The 24,274-nt window shown below is 41.2% G+C and overlaps 1 protein-coding gene across 4 annotated transcripts in view; it reads left to right on the top strand.

Annotated features, from left to right (window-relative positions):
• Nucleotides 1-24,274, top strand: part of chchd3a (coiled-coil-helix-coiled-coil-helix domain containing 3a) — a 71,833-nt gene that overhangs the window by 30,785 nt on the left and 16,774 nt on the right. For all 4 annotated transcript variants that reach the window (XM_067581519.1, XM_067581520.1, XM_067581522.1 and 1 more), the window contains 2 exons: nucleotides 12,607-12,690; nucleotides 23,335-23,405. In XM_067581519.1, the coding sequence (XP_067437620.1) occupies nucleotides 12,607-12,690; nucleotides 23,335-23,405 (155 nt within the window). The remainder of the gene's footprint in view (nucleotides 1-12,606; nucleotides 12,691-23,334; nucleotides 23,406-24,274) is intronic.

Raw genomic sequence — 24,274 nt, 5'->3', positions numbered from 1 at the left:
TGAAGATGAGAGGGGAGTGAACAGCAGAAAATCTGGATGAGATATAGAAGCAGCGAGAGAATGGAAAGGGAAAAAAAACATAGGGGAGTAAATAGAGGCGCATGGAACAAGCAGACAAGACAGTGAGAGATATTGATTTACAAAGCAGTTTTCAAAACAAGGTTGCAAACTCCAATTAGGACACAAACCAATCCAAAACAGCACTTTAAACTACATAAAAAGTGTAAACTTTAAACAGCATAGCGTTGTATCTGCGAGCAGTATCTTTTTTTGGTGGGAAAAGGGTAAAATAACTTTTATTTACTCATTGATGCGCTTTAACAGGCAGGTGAAAAGGGTCATGAAGCTTCAAGAAAACATCAAAATGGCTCTTTTCTGTCCATCCCTCCCAAAGTTAGTTGTTGGTGACGGAAGGTAAGTAGGGCATAGAGGAAAGAAGAGAAGGCATACATTCAGCTAAAGAGGTTAGTGGTTTAGAGGTGACCCTGACTCTGCTCCATGCACTTGATAGACAGAAGCTGAAGGTGGACTGTGGCCCCCTCCCGGCTTCATCAGGCCCGGGAAGACCACCTGCTGCTGAGTAGAATGAATATGTATTAATACATCGCATGAGCACACGCGCACTGAAAAATGTACAGTAGGCCCACAGCCATCATCAAGTAAGGATTTAGTCACTTACACATACATTAGGATGGTTTTAACATGCAGATGGATCCAGGCATGTACATGCACATAGACAGGCCAGGCATATTCAGCTGGAGTCATCCATAAGGTCCAATGTCAGTAACACATCCTGAGGCTGTCCCTTTTCTGCCCTGCATCTCTTCTGCTGCTGTCTTCCCTTCCCTTCTACTTCTTCCTGCTATAGGTTGTTCCACCTCTCTTCTCTCTTCCACCAATTCTCTCTCTCTCTCTCGTTTATTCACTTTGCTCCCCAGGGACATCTGTTGTCCAAAGGGAATACGCCTCCCTCCACTCTGGTCATTCACTGTGTCCTCTGCCGTCAAATAAAGGAATTTTCCGCCTCTGCTTTATGTGTCTGACTGAATGCGTGCTAGTATTATCCACACTTGTTTTCATCTGCCACCACCTTCTCCCTGTATCCCATTACTCTCACTGCTCGCTGTTAAACAGGGATGTGGTCAGGAATTATAAATGAGGGGAGGTTGTAGCCTATGTCCAAAAAAACAAAAACATCCTGGATCCTGAAAAATAAGCAACAAATAACTACAATAAGTAGTAATCCCTTTCAATTAAATAAGCTAAGAACATTTTTCTAAATATGAGTATTTTTAAATCATGGTTGAGAGTCTTTAAACAGTAGTTTCTGCCTCTGTTTTATCATGACAAGCAAGCCCTCTTAATTGTTTGCATCTGTTTAGGGACAAAATTGTAACAATGTTGTTCTTGGCTTATCCACAATCCTTCCTCCCTCTTCCTTCATGTATGTTTTTATCTTTCTTTCTCTACAAGCACCACAGTATCCTCTCTTATTTTCATCCACAGCCTCTTTTGTCCCCATGTTCCCATTGTTCTCTCGGCATGCCCCCTGTTCCAATCTTGGCTTAGACTTCCCTCATACATGCCCCCCATGTCTCGGTAATGAACCTCCAGCTCTTCATCTCTCCTTCGTCTTCCCCTGTGTGTTGGACATGACAGATGACTGGGGACCTCCAGAGGTTCGCTCCCCAGGGCTCTAGATAAAGGCAGCTCCAACCTCAAGATGATCAATCAATCAGTTTACACCGCGGGCGTCTGATCAGCCAATTAATCAATCTCGGAGCTAGCAGATGTTGTTGCTGTCCCTCAGCAAAGGAGCTGGCAGTGGAGTGGTGGAGGTGGTGTCTCCAACAAAAGGCTGAGGGGCTTGAAGTGTCTGTGGGTAGAAAGGAAAGTGATTTTTCATGTTTCTACCAGGATTTCAACCTTTGTGGGTTCACTACTCCCATTTGTTTTTGCTGGAGGACCATGTCTTTCCTAGCTTTTCCCATGCTGTTCCCTGCTTTTCAATCCTGAGCACATCGAGAAATAAGCATGGTACTATTTATCTTTAATGAGCTTATGATTACCATTAGCCATACTGTTTATACGCTTGCCTAAAGTAAATTGGCATATTTTTGAAACATCTGCAACAATTTTGGAAAAGGGTTAAGGGGTAGTAAATGTAAATGTATGAGTGGGCTGACACCGCTGTCCCAGCATCATTAAGGCTTGCTGGATCAGGTCAAGACCTCTGTTGACCCCCGTTCACAGTCAATGAGCCACAGACTCCACAAGGACACTTCATTTTAATGCGTCCTTAAACAGCCAGCACGCACAAACATTGAGACACCCACACTCACCACCTACACCTTTTGCCCCATCATCCCTGTCCTGGCCTCTTGGTCCCTGTCCTGGGTAGGTCAGCCCTCTGACCTGCAGGGTCACCAGATCATTACTCACTGTACTAAGAGATCCCCAGGGAGAGTAATTCTGTCTGCAGCCTGTGGCAGTGATGCCTTTTTCAACCAGGATTCTCCATGCGTCAGTCATTTGTCTGCTAAAGATCAAGTTACCAGAGTTTCTAAATGTAATCAAGAGTGTCTACATAATGACAAACCCTGATATGTGTGCTAACACAGGGATTTGCAGAACAAGATTTTACTCAAAAAGTTATTTTTTTGTTTGAAACATGCAACAATAAGATGCAATCAAATGAAAACTTATAAACATAAATCATTTGTACTGACAATTAACTTATTCATTGAGCAGTTTTGATTATCTGCCACACTGACATACTGTATACCAACAGACACCTGCTAAGCAGCATCTGCACACTGCTGTTGTTGCTGGCTTGTACGCTGTATTCCTTTCTGAATTTCTACAGCGTGAGCTAGTGTCACTGGTCATACCACATACCCAGTTGGGAAAAGGACAAAACAATGTATGGAAAAGTAGGTAAATCCTTAAAGTATAGTGGTCAGAATGTTGATGCTTGAGTCAGAGCTTCTCTGCCACAGCCAGCTTGTTCTCAGTGATTAATGACACCACTGCTTCTTTTGACTTCATTGTTCCCAGAATGCTACAATATTCCTTTGTGACAGGGAGGCCATGCTGTCAAGTTTATCTTGGAGTCTAAGATGCTTGTAACTGATTCAAATCCAGTTGGCAGACTTTACTGCATGTCAAAGGCACCCTCTCTCTCCCCATGTATTCTGTTGCTTTCTTCTGTAAAACAAGGGCTAATTTAACTAACCTTTTAAGGTTTATTTATTTTTCTGGTAGTATCATCAACGAATCAACTCTGCAATTGAGCCTCATCCATTACAGAATGACAATTAGGAGACTATGCATCCAATACTTAAACATGACAAATCAGATATCATATAATATCTTGTTGCTGGTCTGTGTTGCCTTCTTACCACAAAGTAGCTCTATCTTAAGAGATCAGTATACTTCAAATGAAGTACTTGGATCATCAAACACCTTTCCATCTTTGCATTTGGGGGGGCTGCGTCCAACAGTTTTTATAACTTTCCGAAATCACCCAATACGCATGCCACCTCCATGCAGTGATTGGTGTGTGGAGTTCAGAAAATTGGCAGGATTTGGACTTCTCTCAAGCTGTGTATTTAAACAAGTGCAATAAGTCCAAGGTAAGACAGTCCAAAAGTATCACCCTACCTTCAAGTTTGGCTGTTTTGAACAGCTGTAAACGCTGTAAAGTTTTACCATAGACTTCACACGTTGCACAAACAAGTTTGTTTCAAGCAAACCCCAGCCTTCAGCTCAACTTGGTTTCAGTTTCATCACGTTACAATAACTGAACTGAAGGATTGAAACTCTCAAGGGTTCAGATGAATCAAACCAAACAGGATAGGTGTGACATACACAAAGATTTGGGCAATGTGGGCAGTTAGTTAAGTATTGAAGTTTAAGTTTCACGTTATTACGATATGTCCTTAAGGTATATATCCAATCAAGTACCTTTAGTACCTTACCTTTTCTGCAATTTCCCCAAGATACAAGCTGAATCCAGACTCACTGGCCCAACGGAGGAAAAAAAATCTCAACACTGAACCCTGTAGCAGGGTTGTAATGAATAAAAAGTCAAATTTTTCTAAGGCTATGTGTGTGAATAAGTGTTTAACAGTGTGTTTGTCCTTAAGTGTTATCAGTGAAGGTTAATCCCAGTAGCTGACCACACTAAATCTGACATCGCCCATAACCTACCACCTCCTGTGGAGACTAATACTTGTTCTTGAACCTAAGTGTTATTGCCGCTCTGTAAAACCCCACAATGCTAATTAACCAACTAAATTGAATGGATTCCAATAGAGTTTTACACTTACTGCCACCAGTACGTATGTTTTATTAGTGACTGTAAAGGTCAGTGCTCGAAGTGGGCCATTACTTCCCAGTATGCAGTGCCGACACTTCTACATTGTACTCTTTGGTGCACCGTGAATTTTGTCTTGTGCACCAGCACTTTTCACAAGCTGCCGGTACCTGGCACGTAGCTCTGGGTGAAGGCCTCCTTTTTCGCTGGATCATCCAGTGAATAGCAGTCAGTGAATATTGTTTCAAATGTGACTACGTGACCAATAAAAATGGAACAATTGTTGTTTCTTGCTTCGTGTTTACCATATGATGATGATAGGTCAGATTTTTTGAGTGGCAGTGCATTTCGCAAATGCCAGATCGTGAGCAGCCCCTCCTCTCTCACTTAGTTTACAGCCCACGCATTGCACAAAAGAACAGAAGCCTACTTTCCACTAGGTAGCTGCTTTTATGTAGGTTAAGATAAAAACCATAGTGAAACAAAGCAATTTGCTTAAGTTTGTCACAAAAAAACGCAGTGAGGAGCAGGAGGAAGAGACTACTCTTGTGTCAAGTTTCTCCTCTTTAACAAGTGCCAAGTTGCGACACATACGTGGCTGCTAATTCAGCCTTTTACTCGTCAGCAGCAGCATGTGATTCTCTTTTCAACTGGCAGTTGGATAAAAACTGGCATCAGGGCATCAATAATGACATACAGACTGAACTCTTTGTTCCTGCTCTCCTTTAAAAGAGACTGAATCATTGGCCTGTAATGAAATAATTTCAGTGTTCAACACCAAGCCCTGTTGCCTCCTTCTGTAATCATCAAAAGTAAGATAATTTACAACTTCAGACTGTAGTGGCCTATTTCTTATTTCATAATATTGTTTATTTGGTATAGTTTTTGTCGGGTGGATTTTATGCTGATGTTGCTGCGTCTACCATGTGTGTGTGAGTGTGTGTCTGCGTGCGTGTGTGTGGTTTACAGTATGTGGCCGCGGTACCAGGCTATATGATGCTGTTAATGTTCATCTTGGTGCCTGTAACATTACCTCTGATGATGCTTGTATGATTAATCTGTGGTGCATTCAGGCAAGTATAGTTGTAATGGCCTATTTATGTTAACATATGCGTTTCAGAACCTAATAGCAGCCTATGATTGGTCTTGGACAGGCTAGGCCCACCTGATTTTCTCTGTGCCAACCGACACTGTGACTTCTGCCTACGCTACTGGCCGGTACTCTTTTCTGCCCTCTCAATATCAGCTTCACGGGGCGATTCATAATGGCCCTAAAAAAAACTGCATTACCCAGGGGCACTGCGTGTCGCTCACCTGTTCCCGCCTACCTGCTTTTCTCTGTCGGCACACACTAAAGCTGGTGTACATAGTCAGTTATTTTTTACTCTAATAATTGAAATGGTTGTCCCCTTGATTAAATACATTTATGTTGTGAACATCAGCAATATCTCCTAGTATCTTATATTCACTGTAGAAATTCAGAATGTAATACTTACTGACTTGCTGATACCGGCCGATACACACACCAACATGTGAATAAGTGGAGTACTGGCACTTATTTTTTTCTACTTCAAGTGCTGTTAAAGGTAATGCTTAAGACTGCCAGTAAGGCCTGTGTAAGGTGATATTATTATATACTCCATCAGTTGGATTTGATCTGCTAGTGATAGCTGTTAAAGATTTGCAATGGTTTTATAGGCAGTTACGGGATGTGCTGAGATTTGTGGGAGGGATGTGTGTCTGAAACAGTGTGTGTATGTGTGTGAGCTTTGTATGGTGTTGTGTGTGTGTTTTTCGTCAAACCCCCCTTTTACATTATTCTCCTATTGCCAAGCTTGATATGACACTTCTCTCAACAACTGTCAAAAAAACCAATTTCAACACATTTTGTCATCCATATTCCATCCACACTTTGACCCATCTCTGTGCCTCCTTTTCATCTTCTCTACCCCATGAACTTCCCCTCCCCTCCCTTCCCTCCATCCATCTCTAACCTTCCACATGCCACCTAAACCTCCGCCATGCCAATTAACACCAAAGCACGGTCACATTGTGCTGCCCTTTGACCCCCTGCCTGGCTGTCAGAGCACACAGGACCCGAGGCCTGCGGCTTCAGTATTAGTTTGTCACAGGGCCCTGTCGCGCAGGTCTGTGATAGATGGGCCCCGTTGAGCAGCTCTGACCGACCGTGCTGCAGCACTCACTTGGTTGGTGTGAGGGAGCATTGATTATGATGCTACTCGTGACAGGGGTGAATCAGGGCTGAGCTGATGGTGGCAGGGGGAAGACAAAAGAGGCAGAGGTTATGGATGAGGTGCTGTTAGTTAATGTGATGAGATTTGATTTGTGCTCTATCGATCATGGCATCTTGCAAGATTATTTTCATCTAGCATGATTTATAAGCATGTAGTGGGCACACAGTGTAACAGTAAGTCACCTCATTATATTACAATGCAGAGGTCTCCATCATTGAGGTGTGAAATGAAAAATGTATTATGTACAGACTTGCTAATAGCCATAATCTTATTTTTTCTGATTAAGCAATAAAGAGTGTTTTTTTTTTTTAATAGAAAAATTGTGGTGCTGAGCCTAAATGAGTGCCTTTGGCAAATTGGTACTGTGCACCTATCATAAATCCTGTTGTTTAGGTCAGGGCTTCCCAATCTGTGGGTGGGGAGCCTCCAAATGGGTTGCACTATAAATTTGAGGGGGTAATAAGCTGATGGACAGGACAGGAGTGAATCAAAAACTATTAGTCCCACACGAAATTATGTTCAGGTTTTTCTGACTTTTCTCAAATTATTTATTTATTTGTAAAAAAAAAAAAAAAACTGGACTGCTTTCTCCTGAATTGCTGTCAGAGCATTTCTTCATTTTAAGGGGACACAAGCCAAAGATGTTGGGAACCACTATATGATATTGTATTAACTCCTTTAAATGTCCTAAATTTAACAAGGACTCGCACACAAATGCATCAACATTTTATACACATACTCACACATGTAGTTGCCCTAAGCCTGCTGAACGCTGCAGGCTGGAGTTATTCTTATTTCCTTCCCTTTGGAATGCTTTAAAGATAAAAAAAAGCAAGTGTCAGAGAACACTTTAAAATGAAAAAGCAGGTGAGGAAGAAAATAGAGCATATGGGAGCAAATCAGTGGGAGAACAGGAGGTGGGTGGGGGCACCTGACGCAGCAAAATCCACCTGTTTTCATCGCTCTTCCATCCTCCCCACTCCTGCTCTCTTCCTCCTCCTCTCCTCCACCCTCGCTCACAGCTCAAACTGCGGCAGTCGGCTAATTAAAAAACATGGCTGTCCTTAATTATTCAGCGGCTGGCTAATTGATATTCACAGAGGCGTTCACCTCGCCTAAACGATCCGTTTAATCTGACCGCCACAGTCTCACTGTCACCTGTCACCCTCGGCCATTGTGCAACTGTACTTAATAAGAGACCAGGGGGAGATGGATACAGGAAGGAGAATGTAAAAGTTTGCTATTGGTGCTAATGTGGTTTCCTGGGCTACAAACAGCAGCGTGTAGACTTTGTGCCCTGTGGGAGGGTATTGTTGTGAATATTTGTATTTTTACAGGGTTATTTTTTCCCCTTTGTCAAGGGTTGCTTGCAGCACAGGAAAATTAGACGGATAGAGGCAGAATTAGAATTTGCAAATTAGCCTAAATCAGTTACATCATGCTCATAAAAACACTGTTTTGTCGTGTGTTTTTCATGATAGTGATTTATAATCATTTTTCACATCCACTAAGATATCATTATCTGTAAAAAAATGTAGATTTCAAAGCTGAAAACTTGAACAAGTTCACTTCTATTTGCTTGTCTAATTTTGCTCTGTTCATCCTCTACCTCCCCCCAATCTTACTCCTGCTCTCGTCCTCCAGCCGCGTCCGCCTCTTCATTAGGGGAACAAAAGGTGTATGGGCAGTGGTGAAGTCTGTCCCATTGTTTGGCCTTTAGTATGATTAGATTATCTTTAAAGTCCGCTGAATGGGGTTAATCAGTCGGAAGTAATCCTGACATAGTGTGTGTGTCTGGGCCCGTGTGCGGTGTCAAAGAGGAGGGCCAACCTGCTCCTATGGAAATTCAACACATGCACATGTGCATGTACGCACAGATATACGCATACACACACACACAAAGTGAGCAAAAAAAAGAAAATCCCTGGGTACACATTTCTGTCACAACCTCTCCTCTTTTAATGACCCCTTTAGTCTCGCCTTCAGCACACATTTATCTTTCCACCCGCTCTCTGTGGGTACAGCTGCTCCGGCTGGTGTATGTGTGTGTGTGTTTGCGTGTGTAGATGTGTGTGTTTCAGATCAGTGTCTGAGCTGTTGTTTGTGTCTCGGCGTCTGTATGCTTTTGTCTCTTTCTGCACAGCCTAAATTCGTAAGTCGCGACCCATCAGCGTAACATTGAGTTTGGACACACTTGTGACAGTACACAACCCCCTGCCAATCCTTTCCTCTGTTTCCCTCTATCCTATCATCCCTCTTCCATTCCTCCTAAATTGAGCTGTTGGTGGGTGACAGCTTTTTGGCACCTTGGCCAACATAATCCAGTCTCTCAAAACTTTGCCAATCTACCCTAGAACGAGGGCTGCCCTCAACCAAAGATTTTCCTGGTCGACTAGTAGTCATTAGTTCCAGTCATTAGTCAATTAGTCATCACACGTTTATGATATTAATTTATTATTTAATTTTTGATGGGCGATGGGCTGAGAAAGAATATTTTAAATAACATTATTAACACTGTGCTACATTACAGAGGAATACAGAACCGTAATAATGACTCTGTTAATGACAATGCTAACCGCAAAAGTGCTAACAGTGATAATTCTGAATGTGACAGAACAACCAGCAAGGAGACCGAGTTACAATGTCAGGAAAGTGCCGAAGCTGACAGATATTTCCAGAGGAATCAGTGCTTCTGTTATCACAGCGGTAGTCTGAACTTCATTGGTCACCTTGGCGGGGTGTTGCCACACGTTGCCACTTCCTTTATCCATCGTTTTAAATGAAAAGCCCTCTAGCATTTCATACATTGACCTCATTTTGGGAAGGTGCAGCTCCCGTATGGAGTTTGAGGTTGTTTTTTCCCTGCAACTAAGCAACCAATGAAAACTTTGTCGACAAAGACTCTTCTCATGGAATAATGGTTCTAGGTAGGGACAGCCCCACCTAGATTGCATGCTTGGAATCGATAGTACATTTAGAGTAATAATAGCACTACTTCTAGTGTACTTGCAGCATACTTCTAAGGATGCACTTCAGGATATATACACCCAGGAGTGTTGGTGAGTCTAAAATTGCTGTCATTTACGCTGAAGTTCAACTTGATCCCATCATGAAGGGCAGGCGGTTTTAGCTTTTGTGTAACACTGGCCACGCAATAGCACTTTAGACCTGCAAGGAGACACAATGGAGACAATTGTCTGACCGCAATAATAAGACTGGTTAGGTTGTGCTGAGGACAGCAGAGACAGCAGCAACTTGGTCTTGGAGTTGCTTTGTTCAGTGTTGTCAGGAATGTGATAAAGTGGTGCTGTAGAAGTTTTCTTTCCCTATATCTGGCCCTGGAGATGATGTGTGTGTATGTGTGTGTGTGTGTGTGCAGGTGTTTGCCTGTGTTGGTAGCTTTCAGCCTTGTGCATATTGGGGTAGCTCGGAGCATCCCCTTCTTTGACTTTGAAACTTCCCCCACTCATCTGAGGCGAGGACAGCCCCTCGGTGACACTACTCTGCACTCCTCATCACAATGCATAGAGCACGCAGCTCCGCTTGCAGTGCGTTGAGTAGTAGAACACAGATGGTTATCAGTGTGGTTGAGATTGGATGGGGTAATGCAATTTTTTCCCATACGTTGTATTCTCTATACTCTCTGTCTCCTTCAACATCCCATAGTGCTTAGAGCAAAGGCTTCAAGGCTGCATCTCCATGGCTTCTCTCCCATAGGATAGTCCTCTGCAGTTTTTGAATGTATGTAAATGAGCACTAGTGCATACACAAGAAGAGTCTAGGATATATTAAGTACTATACATATATACTGTATGTGTATGCATTGGCGTGTGTGTGTATATGTCAGTGAGAAAGGACTGTTGGGGAGATTGAGAGACTGAAGTGTGAGTATTCAAGCAGAACAGTGTGGCAGCCAGTCACCCCTAGCCTCTGAATACTAAACCTTTCCAAATGTCATTTTGAAGAAGTTCATGGATGAATCAGTGCCTCTTTACACTCTTTCTTCGTCTCTCTCTCACTTTCTTTTAATGCTTCCCTTATTCAGGAGATTGGACGTAAGGTAAGTCTTTGCCTTCCAACGAATCTCTAATTTTTCCTTGACTCCAGACTTCTCTCTCACTGTTTCTGCATGATAGAATTTTGTAGAAAGAAAGAATGTCTTACCTTTCAGTTTCTTTGACATGTTACATTTTTCTTTCTACCTGGTATTTCACCTGTTTCATATTTTGATGATCCCTTCTTACAGCTCTCTTGCCCCAAATGCTTTGTAGAATTACATATGAGATTTCAGCTTGTTTCTGAAGACTTAGGGCGTTTTCACACCTATAGTTCGTTTGCTCTGGTCCAGATCAGTTGATGAGTTGGTGAACTTGGTGCGTTTTCCACTTGGTTTGGTTTCTTTTCACACAGAGAAAAATCTAAGCGAGCCAAAATGCGGAACCACAAGCCACTTGACTCATTGATCATATGTGTCTGGAGCAGGTCCTGAAGGAAGTCCACTGGCCAAATCATTGTACTACATTGTGCGAGTCCAGGTCCAACGTCGATTCATTCTTCAACTATGCAAAGCTCACATGGCTACGGGAGCTGTGCAGTACACCTAGTAGTCGGGTTGGATCGAGGTGGGATCACATTCCCATTACAAACAAAGTGCTCCAGTGTTCGTTTGGGACCGGACCAAGACCATCTCCTCTAAAGGGTCTCAGTGTGGTTGTTTTGGTCTGCACCCGAGTGCGATTACTGTGTTTGGAGGTGCCCAAACAAATTGCCCAACAGTCTAGAGTTCGATTTAACCAGACTAAAAAGTGCAGGTGTGAAAACACCCTAAAGGGTCTCTGTGCGGTTGTTCTGGTCCGCATCAGAGTGTGATTACCGTGTTCACACCTGTCCAAATGAATCGCACCAAGGGAGAAAACGAACCACAGTTCAATTTAACCAGACTGAAAAGTGCAGGTGTGAAAACACCCTTATTAATGTAAGGGAACAGAAATACAAAATGCTTTTGGTAGGGTCCTAAAGTTCAGTGCAGCTTTCAATAACAAGTCTGTGTCTTGTTTAAAGATTTTACATCTCTTTCCAATTTATATATATTTATACTCAATTTAAGTTAGTTAAGAATACGACAAATGCTTATTTTCCTCTAATCAGAACATCATGACAACATTACAAAACCCAATTCCACCAATCTATAAATCCAGTTTTATCACTGTTATCATCCACAGCCATCAATATACCCATAGGCTTTGACATGTAGCCTAAATGATTGAAACATTTCTGGTCATCAAAACTGTGTTGTATCTGTAATAGAAGTTAAACTTCTATCACTATTTATACAATTTTCATTTTGATTTCAGTCATTAATCCTCAATCCCAATGTAAAGGTCAGATTTTTTTTTTCTCTCTGGTAGCAGATACATCCAGGTCTTATCTGTCCTGTACAGTATATCACCCAGAGAGTCAGTACGTTTAGTGAAGGTCACAGTAGAGGGGAGGACAGTGAAGATAGGTAGGGCTGGGTAAATATATACGCCTGACTATGGGGCTCATTCGTACTGAGAACTGATGATATCCTCTTGGCCTGATAGTGGTCTGGTGGAAGATTGAACAAAAGAGGACAAAGAAGCGCATACAGTACATGCCAAGGCACAGTCTCACACACACATAGACACACAGGTGTATTTGTGTACGAATATGTGCACATATTCCAAATACAAATCATTTACTCCTCTTTGGTTGTGTACTTGCAGGCATGCTCAAATCACAAAACATAAAAAACCCTCACAAGGTATATGTATGTCAACAAACAGAAGGCCTGTGTCTGTAATGTGTCTTTGCTTTATACATTTATGGCTCTCTCTCAAGCAGTACTAGTGGTAGTAATAATACATGTTGTGATTTGTTTACAAAAATAGTAAAGAAAGTAATGTTTTTTCTTCTCCTCTTTGTGTGCATGTGCGTGTGCCTATGTGGTATACTTGGATACGTGTGTGTGTGTGTGTGTGTCTGTGTGTATATTTGTATGCGTGTGTCCAGGCCAAGCAGCTGGAAGCCAGAGAAGCCGACCTACAGAAGCAGGATGCTTTCTATAGAGAGCAGGTGGCTCGTCTGGAGGAGAGGGTAAGAAACAGTTTGAATCACACACCAACTTGAAAAATGTCTGTATAAGGACACAAGTTAAATGAATGTGTAACTCAACTCGATATTTTCATGTTCTGAGTGCAAAGATCTTGTGAAAATCAAGAAAAGCTTCTTTCACCGAGTGCCCTGTTTTCACACATGGTAATGTGAGGCTTTACCAGCTACCACAGAGATACAGCGATGATATCTGAATCATCTAATGTTAGTGATTTATTTTCGAGTTTAATTTTCAGCTAAAATTGGAGACACCTAATGGATTTTTTAAAAGTTTTCTCTCATCAAATTTCTTGAGCTGTAAAGCTGAAAACTATTTCCTATGTAAGTGGCTGGTGAACTTCACATTGGGAATGTAGCTACCAACTAGTTTTTAAAAGATAGAAACCAACCGACAACATAGACAGGTAAGTACACTGTACATACATGCTTATGGAAGCTGGTTCACACAAGAGTTTTTTCACATAACTACAGGAGTCATATAGATGAGACACTAGAACAAAACAAAACCAAAGCACAACTAAAGAGAATATCACAAGGTGGAGGAAACAGTATCCAAAGATGAACAAAAAGATAATTATCCATTTCACAACAGAAGACAAAAAACTAAAGGCTGCCTCATACAGTCACCGAGTAAGATGACACCACTGTTGTTGTCAAGAACATACATACACACTGCAGCTCTAGTTTTTGCCTGGGGGAAAAGTTTTCATAATATGCCTCAGGTGATGTATGATGTACTAATTTACATACATATTCATGCACACAATTCAGCCAGCATACACAGTGGGCCCGGTCACCACTGGGCTCAGCCACGCTGCAGTCAGATTTATTCTTTCTCTTTATCTCACTGCCCTACTGTTTTTGTTTTCATCCTTCAACTTAAACTCTGCATGCTTTCCCCAGTGTAACATGTCTCTGCCTCTCTGTAATTTTCCCTCTGCTGCTCTTGTGCTCTCTGGCTCTCTTTTTTTTTCTTTAATTTTCACCCTCCACACCTCCACTTGAAGGATAAAGAGTTAAATCTCATTCATCCCTGCGTGTTTCCTCCCGTCCCTGAAAATGACACTACCCTGACGTTCCTTGTCAAACCAGTGTCCTACGGAGAGGGACAAGGGTCAGCTGCCGTGCTTAGCCTACTTCAAATGGCAGCTCCACGCTGGTCCCAGTGAGAGATGCCGGCAAGGCAGGGGACCAGGGTCGAACGCCTTGTTAAAGTGTGTTAAAAAAGAGGCCCTCATGCCGCTCTCAAATCATAAGTGTACCTTAGGAAGCATACAATACCCTATTTAATGTGCTTAAATGACACCTTCATGCTGGGAAGGAGTTTTCTCCCCTTTGGAGGGTACAAAAAGTCAAATGCCCTCTATAGGGAAACCAAAATGGAAATTTAACACCGTTGTGCAGCCAGATATTGTAACACAGGGAGACACTCACATATCCTTATTCTTAGAAGCTCATATAAACACAAGGGCAGCAAAAAATACCACATGCTCAGTGGGCACAGTGTCCTCAAAACAACATCAAAGCACAAAATGATGGCTCATAAGGATGGTGTCTTTACCCTGTGTGTGCTTACCCATATTGCATATTGCTTTGAATATACATAGTTTCATTGCTTCTTTCTTAATGTTGCAATAACCACTCTTGTTTAACACTAATATTGCTAGTGTGAATTCTTTTTAGTGCCCGTTATACATAAGATATTTTCCTTTGGGTCAATAAAGCCCACAAATGTTCGATCCTTCAGTGAGGATGAAATCTTAAGCCGAGCCAGAGGGTATTGAGTGGTAGTGGACTTCTGTCAGTAATTGGAAGTGCATTGGTCTGTACAGTTTTGTTTGGGTAGCAGAGAGGAGAGCTGCCCATTTGCTGATGTCAGTGGAAGCTGTGAATTAATTAGAAAACAACAAGACTATGACATTTTTTTCCCGCACTCTCTTTAGCAGGTCGATGGCTTGGCCAAAGATCTAAAGAGTTTAAAATGTAGCAGTATGAGATGTCAGCATACTGATGCAGTGCACCTGAACACCTGACTGACATATAAAGCTTTAAAGCCGAGCTTCTCTCGTTTCAATTTCTCAGCTCTTGTTGTATTATTACATCTTAGGAGATTGTAGCTCTACTGTATTGTACTGTATAGCAGCAAATGTGAGTGGTGATGGTAGAAGTGATGAGTCCCGACCAACAGAGGCATTATCGACTCCAGGCGCTGGCCATCCTTCAACCACGTTGGCCTCTGGTCAATATTCCTTAGATCAAAGTGTCAACAAATCACCTTCACACCTCAGAGAGAGACAGAAGAATGAAAAAGAGAGAGGAGTGGACAGAAATGAAGGGAAAAAAAACACAGGAGACAGTAGCCAAAGCTTGTGAAAAAATCTAGAGATTCAACGCAAGAAAAGAGAAGGTAGGAAGGAAGAAACAGGGCAGATGGAGACAAATTAGAATTAAAGAGATTCCAGCTGAGACGGTATCAAAAATATATGATTAAGTGACATTTGTGAGTGTGGGATAGAGAATAGGAACAAGAAATAGATGGAAGATGGAAAGTAAAAGAGCAGGACAGAAGAGTGGTAAAAAGATAGAATGTCACTGAATGATAAAAAAACATGAGAGTACAGTAAAGAAAAGGTTGAAAGAGCACTATAAAGCTTCTCTGAATTAAAAAAAAATGGACGGTGAGAGTGAGAAACAGAGGATGTCAGCCAGAAGGGTCTGTAAAAAGAGGACAATGTGTAATCTAATTCATTTCATTTATTTACCAGACTTAAACTGTAAATTAATTACATTTTCAAAGCACCTTTGTATCTACACACAGCCATACCATTTCAGCTTGCAAATGATTCTATCAGGATTTATGGCCTGTGGAGACAAAAAAAAAAAAAAAAGCACACAGGCAACCATGTGTGCCGGTGCGTGATGGTGTGTGATCCTGTGTGTAACTGAGGATCAATGGTGGGCATATTGCATGTTGTCTTACTGTGCAGCAAGCGGCTTGGGACTCCATAGGGGGTGTAGTTTGTTTGGACTGTGTTAATAACGCTCCTTTCTCTTGTTCTGGCCACAGCGCCCCATTTGGGACTCGGTCCAGCCTCTCGTCACTCCCCGTTCTCTTCACCCAACGTAAGCCCGGCAGTATACCAAACAAAATCACTTTTGGCATGTACTGCATCAGAATCCCAAAGGCTTGTCTTCACAGGAGGCATTTCAGCCGTGTTTTTTTAGTCATCTGTCTTATGTGTTTGTGACAGAACAGATACTCTTCTATTTTGATCAATAGAGCTGTCTACACAGGTCAGCTGACGGCTCGCGTGTCACTCACACCCATCCAAAGCGTATTTTGACACTTCACTTCAGTTTTCTGCAGGCGACCTACAGTCAATTCTGTTTCTTGAAGGTATCCTGTGTAAACTGACAGAGGACTGAAGCTGAAATTAGGGTAACTCTCATTAAGAAACATAAACTCTATAACTAGTATAGCTCCATGGAAGCAAAGGAAAAATATAAAATCTCTGGCTCTGAATCAATCACATAACATTGCTGACCAAGTGTATTGCCAGTCTGTGCGCACTGCAGCTATCAAAGCCCAACGCTGAGCTTCTTTTTGGTTGTGAACTCTTCTTCTTTTTTTTCTAGTAAGAGTGCACCAAACATTCTTCGCTCTCCCTCCATCTGGCCTCCGTTCCTCCCTTTACGTCAGGATTCCCCCAGCATTTTGCACGCCAGCAGAAAGAGGCAGAGGAACCAAAACATAGAGAGAGAGAGAGAGAGAGAGAGAGAATATAAGTCTGATATATATTACACGTCTGTTCCAATCTAACATAGCCATTCATCAGAGGGGCTTCTAGTGACAGGCCATCACCAGGCTCCCAGACAGCTCAGCCCGCTGCCTTTGCTGCTGCCGCTCATTGGGGCCACAGCTACCAAATAGCCCCTGAAAACAATATCTATATATTTATTACATTTTCACTCAATACCTGCCCCGCTGTAAAACAATCTCATATTTAACAATCAACTTGCCTGTGTTTTTTTTTTTTCTCTCTCTCTACCATGTCTCTTTCCAGCCCTCCCTCCCCGCCATATCTGTCTCTCTATATATCTCCTTTTTCAGCCTTTTTTTTTTGAGTGCTGTTTTTTTTTTCTCCATACCTCAATTTCATTTTTTTTTTTCAGGAGGGATTTTTCTTCTCTTTTTTTTTTCTATCTTTCTTTTTGCCTTGTATATCGATGAAATTGGATTTTTCTGCTCTCCCATGGTCGGAGGACAATCACAGCGGCAATTGCCATCTCATAGCAAAGTTCCACAGCACTGTGAAAGGAAGAAATACAGGGGAAAGAGCATTAAAAAACAGTAATGGCTTCTATCTCTCTATCTCTGTCTCTGCCTCTGACTTGCCATCTTCATCTCTCTCTCTCTCTCTCTGTCATTTCACTATCCCTTCCCCTCTCAATCTTTTGCCCTCTGTCACTCTGGAGAGTAGAGCTTAAATTTTAAGTACACATTGCTGTGTTAACAATTAAACTTTAGAAAAATTAGAACAATTGTTTCTTGACCTGGCCACAAGTTTTCCTGCTGTTGTATTGTAGCAGTAAATATGTTTTAGAATTTCTCCTTCACCCTGAAGATCAATGTAGTCTGTCTGGCTCTACTAGTTGTATAACTGGAGACACAGTAATCCGCAGTGAAGACATGGCTGTAGTGCTGAATTATTGTGTCTGAGACTGTTTGCTGTTATAGCCGCATGATGGGATTCACAGGGATTTAACGGAAGTCTTTTCAGGCAATGGTGATTCTACAACAACAGAGCGACACATTCATTTATGTAAAAAAAAAAAAAAAAGCTAAATAAATTCTACAGCAGTAACCTTTCACATGCTAAAAAGTCACAAACTCTTAGATGCAGTATGTATGTTAAAAATCTTTTTTATTAGGATTTTTACATGTCCATGGCAAAGATGGACAATTCCGGCTGCCCAAAGATGTTAAATTGCCTATTAAAGTAAAATTACTTATTCAATTGATGTTTTCGCAACCCTTCCCCCGAACAGCAATTCCCCAATCATGGCTAAGCAGCAGTAACTAGGCACAATAGGCCTGTCAAGCTTTGGATTTCTCCACTAGTTGCCCCCTACAAGAGGTTTCATCAGGCAAGAGCAACAGTGTAAGAAATAGATTGAACAGTGTTTTTGTCTGCTCTTACATAAACTGAAAATGTTAGCAGATCATTAGCTAACTACATTATTCAGCAGGGTTATAGGTTAGATTCTGAAAAAGCCTGTTGATGACATGCATATCCGCTGTGTGGGCGTCAGTCCTGGATGCTACTAGAGTTTAGGCTAACATTAGAGTTTCTATCCTACTTTTTATTGAATTTGGGGAAGCTTATTCTAGCAACCCCAGCTAGACTTATCACCCGAGATATTACCCCAGAGTGTTTTATTTGCCAAACACATTGGTTTGTCTTCCAAGTATGTAAGCCTAAGGGTTGTATTAGAACAAAATTTTCATTTTTCCATGTCTTTTACATGGTTTAACTGGTTAGGATGCTGACTTTTTTTTCCTAGGACATGCAGCTTTAGTGTTAGTCTTTTATATTTAAATGAATCAGCCAAGCTGATTTTCAGCTCATTTTCCAGCGTGTTTCCACCCACTGCTGTTTTACGAATATTAGCAGTTGGGTCGTCAAGATTAACAGCTAGTGTCACAAATTTTCCAGTCAGTGGCCATTAAACCATTGCAGAGGACACCAGAAAATGATGTAATTTTAAAAAGTGGTGAAAAACAATGTAGATAATATGATAAATATGGCATTTATGTTTGTTTCATCTATTCATTTGAGAATTGTTCCACTCCCCTCAACTCTCCCTACCAATCTGATTTTTTTTTCATCTGCCACATTTTTTTTTTACCTTTCCATTTGAGCAGAAGCTTCAGTGGACGTCTAAGTCGCATGCTTCATGTACATCATGATTCATCAGTCTGTTTCCATTGCACTTTGTTGCATTTTGCTTTCAGTGATACACCACACTTTCTACCTCAGCCAAGCATAAAAACTTTTTTTGCAGTATTTCAAAATTTTTTGTCGAATTTCCACCGTTTCCACTCAAGTCTTTTTATGAACAAATTGAAAATGCAAATGAAAACAGTTGGATCGAAACGCACCTAATAATGTTTCACCAGCCTCTTCAGTCTCCTAGGCAAGTTGCACAGAGTTGCACAGCAGAAGTCTCATTTTCTCTCGCACTGCAGAACCATAATGTTGGCCGTGGTGGGGCTTCTCCCCATTTCGGCCCTCCTGCTCAGCAGCAGATAAGAGAAAGAAGCCATCAGTACAGGGAGTTATTTGTTTTATTCATTAAAAATTGGAGGCTTTTTGTCTAAATTGAGCTGGAGCCTGGTTTGGGGTGCAGCTTCTATCTTCTCAATATCGCTGCATTGCATTAGCAGTAATGACTTAATTTGTCTATGACACCCCCCACCAGCATTTTGTTTGGCTCCAGATGAGCTAAAAACCTAGCGGGAATCAAGAAGAGTAAATAGGAGGAAAACAAACAGAATTGGTAGCTACTTGATTGTACAGGGGGGTTACACACAGCAACATGTTCCTGTAACAGTTCTGTTCATCCAGTGACAAAAAACTGCATGACAGCGATCAAAAAACATCTTTTTTGTTAGACTTAAATCAAGGTTGTGTTTTGCAGCCCTTTAAAAGAATTTATTTTTGGTCAAGGGAGGAATGCTTTCAGCCAAAACTGAGTGTGGTCTCTCTTCTCTGGGCTAATAAAAGGTTAGGGCTTGTCTCTAAATCAGTTGGGGCAACAGTAGGAAATCACAATTTGAGACCACTCAGTAATCACACAAATTACACTCTTCTCTGCCTGGTGGTGAGCAAGTGAGTAGCAAGTGAGTGAGTGGGGGCTTTTTGTGCATCGCTGTTAATATCTAGCCACCAGGGTATGTGTGGACACATTTCGGAGCTTGTTCACACATGTAGTCATGCTGTGTATGTTAGTACCTTGTGTGTGTGTGTGTAGGAGTGCACTTGAATGCTTGTGCATTGTTTGTATGTGCGTGTGTATGTGTAGCCTATTGTAAGTGGGCCCTGCAATCACTGTCACACATGGCCTTTTGTCCTCCCAGGTGGATTAGTGCGCTGATTAGTGCCAGCTCTGCCATTTAGGCAGGTATTATTACCTTACACTTAGTATTCTAGACAGAGACAAATCCAGCTCTTTCTGTCTCTCTCTTTCTCTTCCAATGGCTCAATCTCAGCACCCAGGAGAAGTCTTATTCTTGCCTTTTTAAGCAGCACCAAAAAAAATCTCTTTTCAGTATTTCTATCGTTGAATAAGCTTCTCTGTTAAATCCTTTTCCTTAGCTCTTGACAGTTTCTTTGTCTACACTGAGAACCACTTGATTCAAGGCCAAGAGGCCACAGATACAGCATGAGCTTACAAGTTAACACTTAAACTTTGGATATACTGTTATTTTGTGCTTTACATACAAACCAATGTCTGCCTGAGGAACAAATGCACTGGGCTAGTAAATTATTCAAACCCATTTTTTCCCCACATTTGTTTTTTTAATTTCCTGCCTCATAATGCCCCATATGAGGATGCCCTATAATGACAAAACAATTTTCTGAAACATTTTTTTTATTAAAATTAATCAACTTCTGGAGAGACTGTCTGACTGCAGTGGGTAGTTGTTGAAGCTGCTTAAAATGACCTGTGTTCACATTCACCGCCAAAGCAGCAAGTAACCTGATGTTCTTTCAGCATTGCAAAAAGTCATAGGAGGAAGGTCAGGATGAAAGGATGAGCATACAAAGCTTTTGACCCTGGAGACCCTGTCCATTTCCTGTCACCATTTGTTTCCTTTAACCATGACAGTAATGTGTCTATAACCTTGCCCAAGCGATTTTAATTTCCCTAAACAGTAGAGCAGTATGCACAAAAATGATTGCAATCCATTTCCAGTTATGTCTGTCACACAACACAATATGAAAAGGTATAAGTGTCCATCCAAATGAAGAGGACTCCAATCTGTATCAGACCTTTTGTCAGCATTGTCATGTCCCATCTTCTTTTAGCTCTACAACACATGACTATTGATCTTTTCAGCAGCGCACTTCATTCCTATTGATCTTTTCTGAACTATGATGAATGTCTTCCTTACAAGGAGGTTAAGTTAGGGCAGATAGGACCAAAAGGCATACATGTGTCACATTTCTAATGTAGCTATAATGTATGCAAGGTGTCATAAGTTTTTGGTTTCCACTTGGTGAAATATATTATATACATTATATCGTTACATTAGTGAATAAATTCTGTTAACATTAGGTGATGGCATAAAACTTCTGATTTGCCTGATGTAGAATGTAATACATTCATTTTTGTATGAATTATTCTTTTTTTAGTGCAATGTCTTCTCAATCTGGAGTCCTCCACAGGAAGACATTGGTATTAGAAGACATTGCCTAACTTTGCCCCTGGATCAAACCTCATACTACTCTCAATCAAGCCATCCATCACGCTTTACAACCTCTCACCTTTTGATCATAAACGTGCATAACAGCCACTGAGGGCTGACAAAACAGATCTTCCTCGAGTAGTATAAACGGTGTAGGGGCCAGGTTATATGGCCGTGTTTGAGGAAGTAATTCAGGCTGAGTGGTCCTGCTATGGGTTCATTTGCTATGGGTCACCAGGGGATTATGACCGGTGGTCAGTACGTTGTTGACTAGCGACCCTCTGACCTTACAGGATTGCTGCCTGTTATTACAGCGGAGGATAAGCACACACACACAAACACGAATAAAACACACTCACACAAGGAGGCAAACATACATGGTATACTCCCCACTCACAACCTACATACATTAAAGATCACAAACTTAGCTTCCATCTTCTGGACAAGTCCAACTGGTAATAGACCTGTGCCCTCAATATCCCTCTCCATAAAGTTTTAATAGGGTTTGTGATGGTAGATGAGGCAGAGCTGTGTAGGCTCAGCTCTGCCGTAGGAAGGCCTACTCTCAGCCCCACCATCAGGGGCGGTCAAAGGGTACAGATGACCCCAACCCAAGGCCCAGGGGGGGCCCATGTTAAGGTCTATGGTTGACCCTTAAATAGGATCAAGTACAACAATTTACTCACTAACTTATGTTACTGAGAGTACCATGTATATGTATTAACTTGATAAATAAATATATTATCACTAAAACACATTTAATTTCAATATCATTTCGTCATCTGATACCCCACTCCCACTGGTATTATGAAAATGGTGTAGTCGAAACACTTGGCCAGTCAGATGTGCAGAACTAACATGTGCCGCTAATGTAAAGTGAACTGCAGCCCGACTAGCTGAGTCAAAACGCCTCACCAAAAATCAGTGGCTCAAAAAAGAAAAGCCGGGGTACAGAAAGAAGAAGAAAATGAAAGGAGCAGAGAGGCAATGGCCAAATTTCTGGCCAAAAAAAAAAAAAGTGTGAAGAAGCACCAGGTATGACAGATGAAGCTGAATGTGGCAAAGGTGTGGAGCTAGGCAGATAAATAAATAAATAATATTGAATAAAACTTTAGATTGCTTAACCTTTAAGTAACGTAAGCGTGTTCACTTAACACGATTTTAAAAAAATCACTCTTGCACTGCCCATATAAGGTTATTACAATGCAACCTGCTGGTATTACTAATGCTTGTAATCAGCAAAGTGTTAGGCCTAAAGTCAGCAAGAAAATGACGAGACATAGGATACAGCTGCAAAGATGGTTACAATACAATAAGCTAAACATGTGGGTAAGCCTCTGTTTATATTATTATTATTATCATCATTTCAGCTGACAGCCATATACTCTATACAGTATCTCAGTTGTGCACATAAATTGACCAATACTTTGATTAATGTAGCCCTCGAGATTGAATTTGATAGATGAAGAGTAAATTTATTTGTTCACTTATGATTTAAACCTATGATTTAATGACTTGCAGTAATTTCTTCAGTCAATATTTGATTTTGCTTTTCTCTAATCACTCATTCATTAGAGGGAATTTTTTTCTCTCCTTGTTTTGTTTGAGGTAAAATGAGGAATATAACAGTCACAGTGTAATTTGAAAGAAATGTTTTCTCTGTGTTTTGAAATAACTGAGTTGACCTTTTGTGCTTTATAACCATGTTGAGTATATATATGCAAAACAGAGTATGGCCTGGATGGGTCTGTAACACTGGATTTGAGAATGATTGTTAGAGACTCCATCTATGTCACTTCAAGGCTAAATGGCCAAGAACTTATTTGAAATTGCCCATGTTGGTGTAAGAGCTAAGGGTGGGTGGTGGTGGTGGTGGTGGATTGGGTGTTGATAAGGGGCCCAATTTGGAAAATTTTGTCTCTCTGTCCATAAGTCCTAATGGCTGGTCCGCCTGCTGCACATCAGATCTGAATTGTAAAGAGATGTTTCTTTGCTGACATGTTTCCTTTCACTTAAATATCTTCAACCTGAAAAGTGAAGATGTGAATAAATTGGATGGACTTTTTTTTTTTATATAAGAGATTACAATCACATTTAAATGCATTTCTCTCACTCGCTGGCTTCTCTCTCTCTCTCTCTTCCTCTCTCTGCAGAGTGCTCAGTTCTACAAGGTCACCACGGAGAACTACCATAAAGCTGCAGACCAAGTGAATGCCAAGTTCAAGTAAGCTCACAGACACAGTTAATCCAAAGGCTCTAAATTATATATCATTCATTTATAGCCTTTTCTACAAGTTGGATTTTCACTGTTCCTTTACTGTTGAAAAAAATGTTCACAATAAGCCCTTTTGTCGTGCACAGTAGGTGTTTATTTTGTGCTATCTAAAAATTATGCATTCCTAGACTATTAGAAGTCCATGTGGACCAGTGAATACATTATTGAATTATGCTGGCCACATTCTAACCTACGTCTTTCAATCAGAACCACATTAGCCCGGCCCATTAGCTGTTGTTGATGATGCGGCTCACTGATAAGCCTGATTGCATGTTGATGATAGCTGACGGGGCTTTTCTTGTGCGCTTAGTATGTCTCAGTGTTAGAAGGGCATAATGTATTGTGTAAAACATTTCCTACATCAAGACAGGAAGTATAAGATAACCTTTGTACTGCAGAAAATAATTCTACATTGACTTTTATATAATCTAGACTTTGTTTTTCTCTCTGTCTTATACTGCAAATTCCTCTCATCTGGTACTACAAAACATTTTTAAATTCATATTTGGGATCTATGTTTATCCAAAATGCATTACAATACTCATGTGCATACATTTTTAGCATGCATGGTCCTTACTCTTAACCCTGATGGTGCTCTTTCTGCCACACCTTGCAGTTAAAAGAATTATTACTGTATTGAAGCTATTAGAAGAGAAGGTAATATAAAACATCCAAGCAGTCATGGATGTAGCACATATCCGACACATATATGTAACTCAAGAAGATGCATAATCCCTTCCCATCCGTGTTCCATCTGTCTCCTTAATAACAAGCCATTAGGCTCCATAGTAATGTAGGGAAAGTGGATGAGGAGCCTG

The sequence above is a fragment of the Thunnus thynnus genome, chromosome 23, assembly GCF_963924715.1.
Source record: "Thunnus thynnus chromosome 23, fThuThy2.1, whole genome shotgun sequence".
NCBI classification, from domain to species: Eukaryota; Metazoa; Chordata; class Actinopteri; order Scombriformes; family Scombridae; genus Thunnus; species Thunnus thynnus.
This window is presented reverse-complemented; position numbering and strand designations above follow the sequence as displayed.